Source organism: Protopterus annectens, chromosome 16.part0 (genome assembly GCF_019279795.1).
Source record: "Protopterus annectens isolate FY-2018-M chromosome 16.part0, PAN1.0, whole genome shotgun sequence".
In the NCBI taxonomy this organism is placed as follows: Eukaryota; Metazoa; Chordata; order Ceratodontiformes; family Protopteridae; genus Protopterus; species Protopterus annectens.
The window spans coordinates 559,097,291-559,114,245 of NC_056750.1; the positions used below are offsets into that span (position 1 = coordinate 559,097,291).

The 16,955-nt window shown below is 40.2% G+C and overlaps 1 protein-coding gene across 2 annotated transcripts in view; it reads left to right on the plus strand.

The window, feature by feature from the left end:
- Positions 1 to 16,955, plus strand: part of HMCN2 (hemicentin 2) — a 2,554,053-nt gene that overhangs the window by 517,095 nt on the left and 2,020,003 nt on the right. For both annotated transcript variants that reach the window (XM_044058392.1, XM_044058391.1), the window contains exon 11: positions 6,681 to 6,953. In XM_044058392.1, the coding sequence (XP_043914327.1) occupies positions 6,681 to 6,953 (273 nt within the window). The remainder of the gene's footprint in view (positions 1 to 6,680; positions 6,954 to 16,955) is intronic.

Sequence of the window (16,955 nt, forward strand, 5' to 3'; positions counted from 1 at the left end):
ACTTTTATTTTATAAGGTCAAACCATATCTCCTCTTTCTCTTCTGTCCTTCTTAAAAAAAAAAAAAAAAAATCCAATATGTCCAGTCTTCTGTTATAACTAATCTCTTCTGTTTTATGTAATGTCCCAGTAATTTTTCTGCAAACCTCCTATTAGTGTAGCTCCATTTGCTCTGCATGAGTTCTAGGCTTCCAGAACTGGGCACTGTACTCTAGATGTAGCCAAACTAACTCTCTGTAAAGAAGAGAGTAAGAATAAAAATAAATTCAGGCTCCTTTAAATCAGTTTCCATGACAATACAATCCATCCTTCTTACCTGCCTTTGCCACAGACTTCTATATCTATTTGAAATCAGTCATTTCCTGGTTTATAGTACTCTGCTCTCCTAAAATTAGTTTGTTCTCAGTCTCTCATAGTCTGTTACCCTACAGTTTCAGTTGAGCTGGCTGATCCTTAACACTAAAATACGTTGCTTTATATTTTTGATGTTAAAGCTGACTTGTCTTTCAGGCAGTATTCCACGATTAAATTAACTTCTCTTCAAAGTTGTATCACCATCAACAGCTACCTCTACTTTAGTGCTGTATGCAATTGCATTTCTTTATTACACCCACTGATTTGCTATCCCTTATCTCCATAAGTTCTTTGAGAGCATTCTTCCTTGTTGTAAAGCAATCAGTCAAATACAAACAATTGAAGACTCCAGTGTTAGTATTCTCCCTTTCCTGTCTTCTCTAAAACATTACTGAGAAACCTCATTAAGTATTTTAACTTGCTTTGGTCACTTAACGTCTCGTATCATCTTCTTCCCTTTTCTAGTACAATAGTTTTTAGTCTCACCTTTTCAAATTTCCTGGTGTAGCTAATCAATTTGTCAAACTTAGTACTGTCACCGCTAATCATTTTTAATTTAGTTCTTGCTTAAGCTGTTTTGTCATTTTGTCTGTATTATAAACATTTATATGTGTTTTTCTCATGAGACTTCATTTTTGTTACTTATGTTCTATTCCTTGTCATTTTTGTTTTACTCAGGAGTTCACTAAAGCTTATGTTCACTTTTATATCATGTAATCACACACACACACAGACAAAAATATGGATGTTGAGAGAGAGAGTGTACGTGCATGAGACAATACCCCCTATACAAAATAATGAAACCATGTACAACTCCTACAATACCTTCTTGAACAATAACTTCTCTCTCCTACGCAGTACAACTTTTGCACCAATCACACCACTTACTTAGGTTGATCAACTCCATTATCAAGCAAGAAACACTGAAACATGGGTCTCCTTTTTATTTCCTGACATGTCAAAAGCCTTTGATACTGTTTTCCATGTTAAGTTACTACTAAAACTATCCTCTCTTATGCTTTGTCCCTTTACTCTTCTGTGGATCCACAGCTAACTGTCTGATAGACTTCATTCTGTTAAATGGAAGCTTACTCACCTTTTCTGCCAGTCACAGTCAGGGTGCCTGAAAAATCTATTCTCTGTCTTTTACATTTTAATATTATCATTAATGACCATAGCACTCAATTCAATCATGCCACCCTAATCCAATAAGCAGGTGACTGTACTCTAAAATGCTCTTCATAGCATTCATCCCACCTTAAGCAGATAAGCCAATAAGCCAATAAACATTTTTTAGTAGAACTCTGGCTTGACAATTCTCATCTCTTAAATCCCAAAAAAACAAATCTTCTGTTACTTCTTCAGTCATATTATCAGCATAAAACTAAATGCAGTATCACCTTATGAAACAATCCAGAAATATAGGTGGTCCCCTAACAATCTCATTAGGCGATGCAATCGAAAACTTGAAATTTGACTTATAACGAACCATTAAATGATCTATCAAAAACGCTCTATACAGTGAAACACTTCCGTTTTGCCAGCAGTAACAAACATATAGCTACTTTTCTGTGTGCTACCATTACTCCTCTGTGCTTCTCCAATTCTGACAATTTTTTAGGCCTCTTATAAATCCATGTATTTTCTGAAGTATATCAAATCTGAAACCCAAATGCATGCAGGCATTTAGCAACTTTAAGCTTAATATTATTCAATGGTTTGTCAAAGCATAAATTTTTTTTTTGAGGAACAGACCGAAAATATGAGGCAAAAATGTGGACATTCTGCAAAAATATGTACAGTTGAGAGGTGTGTTCTTAGATCAAGGTATCAGGATAAGCCTAAAATAAATGGGACAAAGGCTCAAAATATGAATATATTTTAAATGATTTGTATCAGCATGCATTTTCTGAAGTAGAGGTGTGTGAGAGCTACCACTGGCAGCAGCAAAGAGGCATACATACCTCTGCACTAGTCAGCTCAAGAAATCGGGGTAAAGTCTAAAATAAAGGAGAACAACGCTCAAAAATAAGAACCGATATTAATTATTGCTCTTATCCAATTACAAACTTAAATAAAAGGATTTGTGTTAGCATACATTTTTGAAAGGATTTCTGAAGGAAATAAAACTCTGAAAGTCAGATCCATGTCATTTGGCAACTTCTGTCTCCAGTGTTTGCCGATAACAATTTTAAGTGTAAGGGACCAAAAATATGATGTAAATACCTGGATTTTTTAGAGAGTTATATTTTGGATGTAAAATGCTTCCTCTAACATCATTAACATATACTACAGCAAGTATGAAACATTAGACGGAGAAACTATTTTACATCAAAAATATATTTAAAAAAATCAAATAGTACTTAAAAAAAAAAGTAAGTAAACTACAACAATTTTACATAGAGCCCATTCTCTAAGTGCAATAATGCTCTCCAGGGTGTGTGTTAATGTGTAATTAATGCCCTTCCAGGGGGTGTAGAGGCCCTCCCCTGCAGCTTTGAGCCTGACAACACCCCTGGACAGGTGTTAATTATACATTAACACACACCCTCTCTGGCGTTTGTGTGCAAAGAAGTCACAAAAATGATGAAATACAGGTATTCAAAAGTGGCTTAATTTCCTCAATGGCAGGGAAACATGCTCATATTCATTTTCTACGAGAAAGCAATACATTTTCCCGCAGGTCTGATAAAGCTATTATAGACTGCTAGGGGAGAATGCTTTGCATTTCCCATGAAGGATGGTCAGATCTGAAGAAGGGGAAGTAATCCATAACTTTAACCTGTCCAAATTCCCCATTGGGAGAGTAAGGAAGTTCCAAAGGCATAGAGACGTCGGCATGGAAAAGGAATAATGGAGGAAGAATCAACAAGTGTCGAAAAGCCGAATTTATGTAGTGCAAAGTACTGGTCTGGCTGAAGACAGACAAAGGAACAGAATACGAAGTCAGATCTGTGCAGCTGAAAGTTCTCACATATGGCATTATGCAAAGTGGAGGAGGAGAAAAATTCAGGGGAATTAAGAGCACTGAACTGGGCAGAAGGGATGCTTGAAAAACACCCTGATGATAAAATGCAGTTGTGCTGGATGGAAATGCATTACATATCTGTTATCTCTCCAGCATACTACGGAAAGAAATTGGACGTATGGAAGTATCTTCCATAAAAAAAAAAAAAAAAACATGAATTCTTTACTATTTGTAAAACATAAAGTAAAATGAGAACTATCTAAAGAACATGATGGAAACAAGAGAAGGTCTTAAGGAGAATGAAGTGGGGTAAATATATTTTTTCCTGTACATTGTGGACCACATTTAAAAAAATGTAGTTACTGTTTTGTTTATGTACATCTGCATAGTAGGAATTCATATTCCTGGACAGGAGGAAATGTCAACATCAGAAAGAGAAAGTGGACAAATCTATGTGTGTAACATTATTTAATGAGCATACTGCAATCTAGACCGTGACTCACAACACAACCTCATTCAGCGTACAATCAGTGTGCCTGACCTTTGGCTATGAGCACTATTTATTTATTTATTTATTTTTATTTTTCCTTTGTTAACCGGGATGGTCCGACTGGGGGAGGTCCATTTACAGTGGAGGCCCGGGGAGAAAAGCTCCACATAAATTCATAAACACAAATAGCAACAATACTAATATTATATAGTGTTAAAAAACATTGTTATACAAGTAGTATCTAGTGAGAAAAGAAAATAGAAAAGGCAATTCAAATCAGCAATATTTACACATGTGCAATCTGTTATAAAAAATAACAGACCGAGATTACAAGTCCATATTTGTTGAGGGATACCATTTGTACCAAGCATGTTTACTGAAGGCATATACTATGAGAGAAAGAGAGAAAATGTATAGGTAACATGTTTTGGGATTATGTGACACATGGACAGAGCCAAGAACTTATAAGGTGGGCCTTCAGGGAGCTTTTGAATTGCATGGTATTAGATGCAGAAGTCACGGATGGAGAGAGATTATTTCAGGCTTTTGCTATGCAATGTAAAAATAGAGCTTTGCCTGCTGTGTAGCTAGTTCATGAGATATAGAGAAGTGATTTGTTTACAGAGCGGAGTGGACGATTTGGTGTGTCGATAGTCAGCAATTGCCTGAGAGCGGGAGTTTTGTTCGGTTGTTTAGGTTGTTGTAAGCTATGACAAGTTGATGATAGATTAGTAGCTGTGGGAGCTCAAGCCAGTGAAGTAGTTTGAGGTATGCAGTTATAGGTTCGAAATGGGGAATTAGTTGCAAACTTGGCGATTTTGTTGTAACAATAGTCAAGTTTGTCTAGGTCAGATTTCCTAATATAAGTGAGAATTGGGGCTGCATACATTAGTGTGGAAAGAAGGTGAGTTTGAGCTAGGGTGACCTTAGCCTGATCTGATAGACAGTGTTTGTCTGTATAGGGAACACATTTTTTGTGTACCTTTTTTATAGTTTGAGAGATCTGATAGAGAAGGAGGTTTTTGCTCTGTTTGAGGTGAATAAAGGTAGTTTTGTTTGGTTTGGATTTAGGATGAGTTGAATATTAGTGATCCACCTTTCTGAGGCAAAGGATTCTTGGGCCAGGTGGTATAGGGTGGTAAGAGATGGGGCTGAGCAGATTAGGGTGGAATCATCTGCATACTTTATTAATGAGGCCTGCAGGGTGGAGGTATGTAGGTTATTCGTAAAGACAGAAAAGAGCAGTGGACCCAATATATGGAACCTTGAGGTACACCAACCGTAGTTCGGAGTAAAGGGGATAGAACTCCTTGCCACTGGACAGCTTGTTGTCGGTCTGATAGGTAATTTTCAAACCAATAACTATAATTTCCCAATATGCAGGGGTTGCAGTGGTACCCTTTGTCAGCCTTGTACATAACAGCAATAGTACTGACTTCCCATAGCTTGAAACCCAGTTGAGAGATAGTACATGACACTGACTGCTTGTTGATGATTGGCTGCCAGCGTAGCCCAGAGTGTTAAAGGTATGACTGTTAATGAGCTTCAACATGATGTCCTGGTTTTGTTTATCTCAATCTGCACTTGCAAACTGTGTAACTCTTGGTAAATCACTTGACCAGATAGTACTCCTGGGTTGCCCCTGAAAATGGGCACTTTGCCGAGCAGACTTCTTTGGTTAGGTAAGTCAATAAATATAAAAATTAATAACATTTTTTTTAATTACTGTCATCAACAGCATGAATACACCTGGAGGTAAAAAAAAAAACAGTTCTAGGCACACTGCACAACACAAATGCACAATCCACTACCACCACAGGGATGATATCCTGTTCTGTGACGACTGGCAGTGTACATACCCACAAGAGCTGGGCAGCAGGTGCCATGGTTATTTTGGTGTTGGGTATAATTAAGTATACAGTGTGGCATGTATCCCAGTGCAAACATGACACACACACACACACACACACACACACACACACACACACACACACACACACACACACACACCTGGTACTAACCAGATATTGTGCAGAATATGCAGTTGCTTTCTTCAAAACAGAAAGGCAAATGCCTAACTGCTCCCCAGCTGATCCAGCTTCAATTGATTGCCACACTGTCAAAGGAGCAGGCTTGGATGGATGCCAGATGGTCTATTTTGGAGAGCAGGAGTTGTTTGTGCTCCACTATAATAGGGCCTTATTAGGTTGGCCCAGAAGCATGGTAAATAGGAATACAACTTGAGAACCAGGTGTCAACCAACCGATCATCAGCAGTGCACAGGATTGCCTGCCCACACTGAGCTCAGTATAGTGTTCTTATTCACTGCTAGAGAAAGTCAGAGTTACCAACTAAAATACATCAAGACAGCTCTATAGCCCTGTCTGTCATGATGATGATGATGATGATGATGAGTACCAACTACTAAACTAAATCAGGGTCTTTTTTCTGTATCTTGAATGAGCAGCCAAAGTTCAAAACCTGCTGATGGACCTCTTTAACATCCAGTGGGAGCTTACAAGGAGGTGTTGTATTCAATGTTGGAAATGGCTAGCTGCAGTGTCTGTACTGTCTCTCATAATGTATGTTTGTTGGAGATTGCAGGAATAATGGAGAGAGCGGTAAGGTGTTTAACATATAATGTTGTAGTAAGTACTTCACACAGGTGCAATGCCCATTTAAATGTACTTCAAAAATGCTCTGTGAAATTTAGAAGCAATGAGGAATTTTATATTTTTTTTAAAAAGTGAAAAAAAATCTGTATGCTAAATCAAACTTACCAGTTTTAGTTGGTAGGAACTTAATTACTTGGTAAAATGATGGTGTAGTATAATGTCTTATACTAACTCTGAAATTTTTTTCACTAAAGAGCCTCCACCCAGTATGGGGCCTAGTCAAAATATAACAGCATTGCTTCATGAGCGAATCATCTTGTCATGTCCTGTCCGAGGGACTGTCCGCTATAACATGACATGGCTACATGAAGGAAAAGAACTTCCAGCAAATTCAGAAAGGGTGAGAGTCTCCCCAGACTTATCACTGGAGATTATAAGAGTACAGCCTCAAGACTCTGGACAGTACGTATGCATTGCCAGCAATCACCATGGTTCCAGTAGGAGCTCCATCTGGCTCTTCATTTTAGGTGAGCACTAGTTTTGCCATTTCTTTTGTGATGTGCACTAAACAAATAGGAAGAAAAATGTAACTAATTTTAGAAATGTAGATAAGCAAAATGAAAATGTTTACATGATGTATAACTTGTGTGGACAGAGTAGTCACTGGAATTGGTTGTTGTTTTTATGATTACTATCACCTTTGTCCACTTCCTATGCATATGATCTTCTATGTCTCCTTCTCGAATGATAACACTTCTGAATGTTCTTTCAAATTCATCTGAGTATTGGCTGATATATTCATAGTGGCAGATCAAACTACACATTCATATTCTTAAGGCATAGATTAATCTCATGGAAAAGACTCATAACCTATTATAACACACAGTCTTTCTAATCACTTATGCCGTTCAGTTGCTTGCCTGTTTTTTATGTTGACTTGGGCACCTACAAATGCAGCAAATTGACTAATCTGTAGGACAGAGTTTTATGCAAAAGAATAAAAGGACTATATGATTTGCTACCAAGATAAATGCAGTAGAAAATTCTTGATGCGCAACATATGGTAGCATGCTAGATTTACTGCTTCCCATTAACAGTCAGCAGAGACTTTGTTTAAAGCTGTAGTAGGATGGCAAAGGGGGCTGGTGTTTATGTGCAAGCTGTTAGAGGAATGATTATCAGTGTAGAAGCAGTGTTAATTGATCCCTGTAAGTTAGCAGTATGATATCAGTGTCATTGGGAGCAATTGCTGATAGCCATTTAAATGACTGCCTTTGTGTTAGTAGCTGTAGCAACAAACTAGTTTATCTTTTTCTTACAGTTTTTCTTTAGAGAAAGTAGGAAAGGGCTTTTTATAGAGAGAGAATTGTTTTACTTTGCTCCTCAGCAATGTCTGAGAGGTTGCCAGCTGGGGAACTGCCTCTGGTGCCAAATGTCCCAGCTAAAGCTCTGAGTGTGCTAACGAGTTGCACTAAATCTTTCCCAGCTAAAGCTCTGAATGTGCTAACAAGTTACAGTAAACCTTTCCCAGCAAAAGCTCTGTGTGTGCTAATGAGTTACAGTAAACCTGTCCCAGCTAAAGCTGTGTGTGTGCTATCGAGTTGCAGTAAACCTGTCCCGGCTAAAGCTCTGAGTGTGCTAAGAAGTTACAGTAAACCTTTCCCAGCTAAAGCTCTGAATGTGCTAACAAGTTACAGTAAACCTATATATATATATATATATATATATATATATATATATATATGTGTGTGTGTATATATATATATATATATATATATATATATATATATATGTGTGTGTGTGTATATATATATATATATATATATATATATATATATACGTATGTGTATAGATAGTGCAGAAGGACACCTTGCATATAAAGTGTGATTAGTTAAAACCATTTCAGTACAAATTATCCATTTGGAAAATACAAGTATGAAGAACAGCAACAATTGTGAACGTATTTTTAAAAATGTAACAGTTGTATAAGCATACGGATGTACCAGCACAGCAACAGTAGTTGGAGGTGTAATTAGATGAGTTATAAAAGCTTTGGTGGTTCAGAGCATAGTTCTGAGGTACAGACATGTCTGTTGAACTTCCTTATACTGCACGTCCTGTTAATGAAGGCGTGATGCTAGGAATAATGCCAGGCTAATGGGAAACAATTTAAAATGTAATGTATTTTTTGTTTCTGTTCTCTGTTGTTTATTTGCAATTATACGACCCCCCCATTAATATTCCAAAATGTGCATGCTGATTGGTCAGCATGCACTTTGTAAATCAGACTTATACTAATGGAAAAAGGTCCGGTCGCCCTGACATTTTCCATTAGTATAAGTCTTTTTTTACAGCAACAGAGAACGCAAGATCTCTGTTGCTGTTTAGACACTCTCTCTCTATGTTAAAGGGGTTTAACATAGTGAGACAGCTTTAAAAAAAGTAACGGAGATCTTCCTTTCTCCGTTGCTTTTTTTAAAACTGTCTCACAATTTTAAACTCCTTTAACATAGCAAGACACTTTGTAAAAAGCAACGGAGATCTTGCTTTCTCCGTTGCTTCCACCCACAGCTCTGATGTACTGCGTAAGCATACACATGCACAGTACATCAGAACTGCCGCAGAATACCAAACAGCTGCAGAAGGGCAGCAAGGAGGCATTATACAACGCCATTATTTAAGAAAAGTATTTTTTTCTTAAATAATGTCATTGTATAATAGCAATAACCCACTTCTGGGTGTGGGTAATGCTGGATTTACTTACGGTTGTCTTTGTTTGGCCACTTGGACTTCGCCTCGTGACCAAACCACACCAACTGTGGGTAAATCCAGCATTACCCACACCCAGGCATGGGTTATTGCTATATCAGTGTATTTGTAAACGTGGCTTAGGAATGTGTGACTTGTCTCTTTTTAAATATAAAAGAACAACAAATGTCTTTTGAAGCAGGATGGATCTCCAGTCTATCTTCTCTTGTGAATGTAACAAAAATACCAGGAACTGTCTTCTGGCAGGTAATTTCTACAGTTTCTGATGGACTTAATGGCTTGCATATCACTTAGCCACACTAGAGAAGAGATAAGGAAAGGAAGTAGACTTGGATATGTACTGGCAATTTCAGTTGATGCAGGACTGTTGTGACTAGCCTTTTGTTACTGAGAAATATTGCTATGGCAAGTAAACTACTTGGGGCGGCCATGGTGGTGCAGCGGTTAGCGTTGCTGCCTCACAGCAAGAGGTTCTCTGATTTGATCCTCATATGGGGTGCCTTCTATGCAGAGTCTGCATGTCCTTGCTGTGGTTGCGTGGGTTTCCTCCAGGTGCTCCCACATCCCAAAGACATGCTGTAGGTGGATTGGACACTCTAAATTGGCCCTAGGTGTGAGTGTGTGTGTGTTTGCCTTCTGTAGAAGGTTGGGCTCCGGGCTGGCAACTCGACACCGTAAAACTCCGCTGCCAATCATGAGCGGACAAGTAATCTGCAGTGATGACCCCTAACTGGGAAAAGCCGGAAGAAGAAGTAAATGAACTACTTGTTTTTCTTTGACCAGTGGCATGAAGCGGATGACCTGAGATGACTGCTGGGTGCTGGAAAAATATTCTGTGTAACTGTGTTGAAAAAACGACAGTGTTTGTGTTTTCCCCACTCTAGGAGTACTAGTTATTAATTTGTTTAACATAACGAGAGGGGCAGTATTTCTGCAGTAACAGATATCTTGAAAGCTTGTGTACTTGAAACTTAGATATTTCTGTTAACATCCTGCCAATTTTGTATTGCCTTTTAATTAATTTCTCTGTGTGCACCATCCTACTTTTATTTTAATTTGCATTTGCGCTATTTTTATTAAGTAAAGTTCATTAATTCATCTTCAAGCTCTTGTATTATTTATTTATTTATTTGGTATAAGCATATTTACAGACTATATCTAAGAAGAGGGCAGTAACCTATGCAGCCCACATCTCCCATTAGACTCCTTAAGCCTGTGACCAATGGAAGAGATTATGATTTTAAAATATGATTTTTATTTTTGACTTGTCGCTCTTATTTTATGTTTGCTGTTATTCAATTTGAAAATATAGGTTTATAGATTCATAGGTGGTTACTAGGCTACTGACCTGAAGGTCTTTATAAGCCTAGCCATGTGTACCCAATGTAATACTAGAAAAAAACAATATAAAGGATCTTGCCTAAACTCAAGTTCTTAGTTAGCAATGATTGCCCATATCTAGTATGGTCATAGGTGAAATCCCTGGCAGGAATTTAGTTTCCCATCCAGTCCTCCAGGCTATACTTAAACAGGGTCATAGAGGGGCTGTGTTTGATGTGAACTGGTAGCCTATTCCAGAGGAGTGGCAACTTCTGAGAGATTTATCTGTCTTTCCAGCAGGTCCTATTTATGTCGCAGGCCAGGTTAAGGTCCCAGGTGACCTTTGTCCCATTTGACTTGCAAATGTGCAGCACTTCCATTAGGTTTGGATCCAAGATTGCTCTGTAGGCCAGGTGCAAGTCTCTTCTAAGTAGTCTGTATGCTACTGAATACAGTGGCAATAACTTCAGTCTGTCAATGTATGGCACATGCTGGAGACCCTGAATTTTCTTGGTTAGAAATCTCTGAGGTCTCTCAAGTTGCCGCAGGTGCCTGGTAAGGTACATACCAAAGGGAGCATTGTACTCAGTTGTTGGCCTAATGAGGGTTGAGTACAGGGGCATTATGATCTCTTTCACTCTTGAAGCAATGCCTTTGCTAATGAGGTGTGTAATGTAGAATACCTTCCTTACCACAGCAGACACAAAGTGGTCAAAGTTTAGGCTATAGCCAACTTGATTTCCCAAGTCTCTCACTACTGAGTTGTTACTTAAAGTATTATTATTTATATGATCATCTGTAGGGATTTTGTTTTGACTGAAGGGGATGATAATGCATGTTTTATCATTGAGTTTGAGTCCATGACTTTGGCATCAATCATTGGTTTGTGTAAGTCCCTCTTGAAGTATTTTGACATTGTTTGGTGATTCAGTGATTGCACCTAATTTGCAGTCATCAACAAACTTAGTCAGCCACAGCCCCTTTGTTTTGCTCTGAAGTTCTGAGAAGTATATTCCAAACAGGTCTACTTCTGTTCTTTGAAAACACACTTTACCGAAGAACAGACAGCCAAACCCCCTTTAGCGAAAGTACATTTAAACGAAAATGCACTTTAGCAAACAAAAGTTTAACAAAGCACAGTTAGCAGATGTTCTTCGTCTCCCATTGCTGCAGTCCTGACTATTGGGTATAGTCCGCGTCCAGTCGGCCCGAATACCAGAGTATAAGGCTGACGTCGGTCAGGGCGCATTAGACTGACGTCAGTACGTCAGGGTACTAATGCGCATGACCGACGTCATATCCCCAGTCTTTTTTGCCGCATGGTCCAATGCAGAAGCAGTTTTGCGAGTGCAGGTTGGCGTTCTGAAATATTTCCGAAACCGGAGTTTCAGACCGAAACAGAGTTGGCTAAGTACCCCGTTGGGGAACATTTTGGTTTTTTCTTGCCTCAGTATTTTACCGGATGTCAGAAAAAGTGAATAACTGTATTTCTTGTGGGAAACAGATACCTCATAGGGATTACCATACCTTGTGTATACCTTGTTTAGGGCCTGAGCACGACGTTGTTGGTTGCCGCTCTTGTGCTAGGTTTAACAAACGCACTATAAAGAGGAGGTTAGACTGTGCCAGGTTAGTGTTTGGGAAGCGTTGCAATTATAAAATGCCGTCGGATGCTCCGACGCCCGCTTCGTCCAAGAAGCGCAAGGACAAAACAGTGAAGCCTAGGGTTGATGAACCGGCAGTCCCGGACGTCGGTTCTTTAGAAGGCTCAGTGGAGCCAGAGGTTTTGCCAGGAGTTTCCATGGAGTCTCAGGCAGAAACTTTACTGTTACAGGATGTGCCTTCTCAGGAGGTAGGCCAGGCTGAGGGGGCTTCTCAGGTAACTGTTCTTCCCTCTCTTCCCAAGGTAGTTAGAGCCTCTCCTTCTGTTGCCAAAACTTCTTTGAGAGGTAGGCCTAGTTCAGCTTCAGTGGGGGCTTCTCCTAGCATTTCGGGTTCTGTACCCAAGAAACATATGCTTAAAATGGCAGAAGACTTGATTACTATGATTAGAGGTTCTATGCCCCCGCCTGATAAGAGGCCTAGGGTGGAACCGGAGTTTGATAGTTTTGAACAGTGTTCAGAGGCTTCAGAGTCTTCTGCGGAAGACTTGCAGGAGTATCCTACTTATTCTGATTCTGATGTGGATGATTCCACTCCTACAGCTTCTCCTCCTGAGGATTTCTCATTTTCAGAGACTCTGCATTCCATGAGGGAGCACTTTAAATGGGAAGGCCAGGATTACTCTGATTCCAGGAAAAGGCTTAGGGAATTCTTGTTTTACCCCAGCATAGGCCCTTAGCTATTCCTCCTGTGTTGAATGTGGTGGAAGATGTTTTGCAGAGGCTTCCCTGAACCCTGACTCTTTGCCTCCTGCTCCTGTTAAGCCTGATAGGTATTATAGGGTGCCCGAAGCTCATAAGTATTTGTTTGAGTCCTAGGGCGGACCCAGAAACTATTTCTCAAGGGCCTAAAGGTGTTAAGGCTTCTGTGGTTAAAAATCCTGTTCCCACTGATAAAGAGGCAAGGGCTTTGGATAGGTGGGGAAAGAAAGTGTATACTTCTTCCACTCTAGCCATGAGAGCGTTGAATTGTCAGTTTCACATGCTAAAATATCAGAATTATCTCCTTTCACAATTAAAATCTAAGGTGGATGCTTTGGCGGAAGGTATTGAGTGTAAAGAGTTGCTGGATTTGGTTCATGTGTCTGAACAAGTGGGTAAGCATTCTTTGCAATGTGGTTTTGATGCTGTACAGGCCTCCTCGAGGGTGGCTGCTACTAGTTCTGTTCTTCGCAGGCATGCCTGGTTGAAGGATCAGAATTTAGCTGAGCATGTTAAGACAAGGATTTTGGATGCTCCTTTACAGTCTGATGTGTTGTTTGGATCGCCTGTGGAAGCAGTTTTAAAGAAAATGGAGGACAAAGCTAAGTCTATGCAAACTGTTAAAGATTTTTTGCAGGTGCAGCCACCGAAGTTTAGTAGAAATTGGCCTGCTAAGGGGTGGACATATCCTGCTTCTGATTACCAGTCTAGGGGTAGGTCTAGACGTGGTAGGGGCAGGGCTCAAGGTTCTTTCAGGCCTAGAACAGGGAGTTCACCTGCTCAGACTTCTGGTGAGGGCAGGGGTCAGTCCTTTCGTAAACAGACCCAATGACCTGTCTTTTCAGCTGCCAGTAGATTCTCGTCTGGCAGCTCCTTTGGGAGGAAGACTGTCTCTTTTCAAAGAAAATTGGGATTTAATTACTCAAGACAAATGGGTGTTGGATATCATTCACCACGGTTACAGATTTTATTTCCATACAATGCCCCCTTTCAAAGGCATGCCAGACGTTCCTCCTCCACAAAGAAAGGAGGCTCACAAGCAAGTTTCTCAGTTACTCCAGATGGGGCCATTCAGCCAGTCCCTGTATCAGAAAGGGGCCTAGGATTTTATTCTCGCCTGTTCCTAGTACCAAAGAAGGGGAACACGTGGAGACCAATTTTGGATTTATCTCTCCTCAACACTTTTCTGGACATTCCCAAGTTCAAGATGCTGACGTTACAACAGCTTTTACCTCTGCTGGGCAAAGATCACTGGATGGTAACTTTAGATCTCAAGGAAGCTTACCTTCATGTGCCTATAAGGCTAAGTTGCAGGAAGTATCTGCGGTTTCGAGCTGGAAATTCTCATTATCAGTTCTCTGCATTGCCCTTTGGCTTATCTACTGCCCAGAGTATTCACAAAGGTTCTGGCTCCAGTGATAGCTTACTTCAGGCTTCAAGGAATTCAAATCTATCCTTACTTGGACGACTGCCTGATTCTGGCTCAAGAAAAGGAAGACCTTCTACAGCATCTGGAATATGTTATAGCAGTGCTAAGATGCCTAGGGTATTCTGTGAACGAAATAAAGTCCAGTCTAGTACCCTCTCAAGACATGTGCTTTCTGGGTGTGAGACTGAATACAGCAGCCCAGATGGCCTTTTTAACCCCGGACAAACAAAAGAGTCTGTCACTTTACTTCCATCAACTATCTCATCAGTCCGTGCTGACTGCAAGGACAGTCCTTCAAGCATTAGGGTTCATGGCATCTTGTATTCTGGTGCTTCCCAATGCCAAACTGCATATGAGGAAGCTACAATGGTATCTCAAAATGTATGGACACAGCACTGCCAGGATTTGGACACTGTCATTCAAATAATACCTTGCCTTCAAAAGAATTCTTGTGGTGGGCTCAGGAATGTCACCTAAACAAGGGACTCTCTGTGACCCGGCCAGAGGCAAGTCAGATTTTAACGACAGATGCCTCGGACATTGCTTGGGGAGCTCATCTAAATGGAAAGTGGATACAAGACAAGTGGCCTGCCAGACTACAGCATCTACATATCAACATGAAGGAGATGTTAGCAGTCCAGTTTGCATTAATGGCTTTCAAGGAGTTACTTCTTCCAGGGCAGGTGTTGATTCTAACAGACAACACAACTGTCATGTGGTACATCAACAAGCAAGGGGAACACATTCTTATCCTCTATGCAGGCAAGCAATGATTTTATGGGAGACTGCGCTAAGCTTGCAACTAACTCTTCAGGCAAGGTTTCTGCCAGGAGCACAGAACTCCTTAGCAGATGTGTTAAGCAGACAAATCATGGATCCCCACGAGTGGAAACTGGATCTTCATGTATTTCAGAAATTGACAGTGTCATGGGGAACTCCAGACATAGATCTGTTCGCTTCTCCACTAAACCACCAGCTGCCAAAGTATTGCACAAAGGGGTTTCATCACACAGCTTGGAAAGTGGATGCTCTGTCTTTCAGTTGGAAAAACCTTCATGTGTATGCCTTTCCACCTATGCCTCTTCTTCCAAAGGTACTATTAAAGATCAGACAAGACAGGCCAAGGATGATTTTGATAGCTCCAGATTGGCCTCGGCAACACTGGTACCCACTACTACGGAGTCTGGTAAAGAAGCCTCCATGGCCTTTACCTCTGATTCCTCATCTATTATCTCAGAAGGATGGTCATCTGCTCAATGTCAAGCTTCACTCTCTTCATCTAACAGCCTGGCATATTCTGTGTTGAAACACAGCAGGTCTCAACTTCCTCAACAAGTTTTAAATGTGATTATGGAAGCTAGAAGACCTAGTACAAGGAGAGTGTACGCAGAAAAATGGAAGAGATTTTTATTTTGGAGTACAGCAAAGAATTTGGAGATTTCTGAGCCTAATTTGAGTGTGGCTCTTCAATATCTTACTGAGTTATTGGACAAAGGTTTGTCCTTCTCTTCCATTAAGATTCATGCTGCAGCAATTTCAGCTCACTATGATTGTGACCCACCTTTGTTTTCGCATCCTTTGTTCAAGCAGTTTCTTAGAGGGCAAAGAATATAAGACCCCCACGTAGAGCTCCTACTCCTGCTTGGGATCTCAATTTTGTGTTGGAAAAACTTACTCTACAACCTTTTGAGCCTGCAGCTACTGCTGAATTGAAATACTTGTCATGGAAGACTGCTTTTCTGTTGGCTATTACTTCTGCAAGGAGGGTGTCTGAGTTGCAGGCCCTTATGGCAGTAGAGCCCTTTTGATTTTCCATAAGGATAGGGTATCATTACGTACTAATCCTTCCTTTATGCCTAAGGTGGTTTCTAGTGTGGCTTTAAACCAAACTATTCATTTGCCTACGTTTTATGCAGACCCTCAAAATAAAGGGGAAAAGATTTTGCACACTTTAGATGTACACAGGCAATTGCGTTATTATTTAAGCAGGACTAAGGATTTTAGGCAGTCTCAGCAGTTGTTTGTTTCTTTTGCTTTGAGTTCACAGGGCAAGCCTGTGTCAAAACAAACTATTTCTAGGTGGATTGGCTTTTGCATTGCATTTTGTTATTCCCATCATGGCAAGGAGATTCCAGCTGGGATTAGGCCTCATTCCACTAGGGCTACTGCCACTTCAACAGCATTTCTAAGGGGGGTGGCAACTAAGGATATTTTGGAAGCAGCTACTTGGAGTTCAGTGCATACTTTCTCTAAGCATTATCACCTTCCTATCTACTCTAAGTCTAGGGCTGGTTTTGCCACAGCTGTTTTGCAAGGCATGTTGTCAGCTCCTACTTCTTTATGATTTGCCAGCCTCCCTTACCTCTGCTTTGGGATTCTACCCAATAGTCAGGACTGCAGCAATGGGAGACGAAGAACATAGTACAGTTTTGTACCTACCATAAATGTAGATGTTCGAGGATTCCATTGCTGCAGTCCAATTTACCCTCCCTCCTTCCCCTCTGTGTTTAGGGGTGGTTGTGTAGGTGAGTTTACATGCTTATATTTTTGTATATATTCCTGTATATATGGTACATGTTTTTGGTGCAGGTATTTTGGGCCTTGTCTTTTTAGGGTCTTCTGACATCTGGGGCAAGAAAAGACTGAGG